Below are 1578 nucleotides of genomic sequence, written 5' to 3'. Positions count from 1 at the left end.
GCCACAATGCCCAGCTATTTTTTGGTTGCAGCCATCGTTGTTTGGCGGGCCTGGGCTGGATTCGAACCCACCACCTTGGGTGTACATGGCTGGCGCCTTAGCCACTTGAGCCACACGTGCCGAGCCACTAAGTGTTTTCAAAGCCCAGATCTCTATGTTACTTCAAGTCTGTAGCATTTGACCTGAACTCTTGTTCTCCCAGAACTGCACATACATGGGTGTGCTCTTGAAGGAAAAAGCCATATTAAGTATGGATTTTATCTAGTATGGTTTCCTTTTTTTCAAGGGCTCAAGCTCCTCTGAATTCTGCTTCTGTTTTGCTCATTCTCCAGTACCTTAAAGAGTTGCTTTTTTTTTTTTTTAGTTTATAATTTTTACTTTCAGGAGGGTTAGTGTGATACAAACTGCTCTGCCACTGCTGGACTGGAATTTGGACTTTACTGAATTCTTCAATCTTGCCTTGCTCGCTCACCTGTAGGTCTACAAACACTGTTTCCTTTGCCTATCTCATTTTTGTGTACTCCATCTTATTTTCTCATCTGAGCAGCTTCTATCCCTTCTTCAGGTTTTGTTTTAGATGTCAGTTCTTTAGTGAAGCCTTTCTTGAGTTCCTAAACTGTGTTAAGTCCTGCTCCTGCTGCTGTAAATTTCAGGAGTACACTATGCTTTCTTCATCATAATCCTTTTTAACTTTGCTTCTTTAAAGCATATACTGCAGACTTTTTGAATATAGGAATTCTTATTTAACCACATACTAGTAATGCCTTTCACATTCCCTCGCATATAGTTGGTACTCAATAAATCTTAATTTAGTAAGTGATGGATAGGTGGGGCTTGGGTGAATATCAGAAATCCCTCAAGCTTTTCATTTCTAATTATTATTCATTTTTAAGGATCCTATCTTAGCCTAATAATTTAGTAATGATGTTTGTATTGATGGTTTTACAAATACTATTTACTTTAATTGGATGTTTTTGTGAATGTCTTTCCTTAGTTATGTTTGCTTATGAACAGTGCCTGCTTGTGCTGGGCCATCACCCTGATATTTGGTATGAAGCGGCTCAGTATCTTGAGCAGTCAAGTAAACTGCTAGCAGAGAAGGGAGTGAGTATTCTTTCCCCTGACCCCCACTTCAGTCTTTATGGTTTTGTTATAGCAATGACTTATTGAAACATATAACATTGAATTTTGATAATAAAGTATAAATGTTAAAAATTTTAAATTCATGTCCATATGAATCTTAGTAATACTCATATAATTATACTACCTTAGAGTTAAAATATAGTGGCTGTTTTTTAATGTATTAAAGTGATGAATGATTTAGAGTACTTATATGGCCAGGTGCGGTGGCTCACGCCTGTAATCCTAGCACTCTGGGAGGCCAAGGCAGGTGAATTGCTTGAGCTCAGGAGTTTGAGACCAGCCTGAGTGATAGCAAGACCACATGTCTACTAAAAATAGAAAAACTGAGGCAAGAGGATCTCTTGCACCCAAGAACTTGAGGTTGCCGTGAACTATAATGCCACGGCACTCTAGTCAGGGTGCCAGAGTGAGACGCTCTCTCAAAAAAAAAAAAAA

General features: G+C 38.8%; 1 protein-coding gene across 1 annotated transcript in view; it reads left to right on the top strand.

Annotated features, from left to right (window-relative positions):
• CSTF3 (cleavage stimulation factor subunit 3) overlaps positions 1-1578 on the top strand; it is an 85735-nt gene that overhangs the window by 68115 nt on the left and 16042 nt on the right. The window contains exon 11 of the mRNA XM_003781213.2: positions 995-1104. Within this exon, the coding sequence (XP_003781261.1) occupies positions 995-1104 (110 nt within the window). The remainder of the gene's footprint in view (positions 1-994; positions 1105-1578) is intronic.

The sequence above is a fragment of the Otolemur garnettii genome, unplaced genomic scaffold (genome assembly GCF_000181295.1).
Source record: "Otolemur garnettii isolate 467f Iridium unplaced genomic scaffold, OtoGar3 scaffold00001, whole genome shotgun sequence".
In the NCBI taxonomy this organism is placed as follows: domain Eukaryota; kingdom Metazoa; phylum Chordata; class Mammalia; order Primates; family Galagidae; genus Otolemur; species Otolemur garnettii.
Note: the sequence above shows the minus strand (reverse complement) of the source record. Positions and strands in the feature narration are given on the sequence as shown.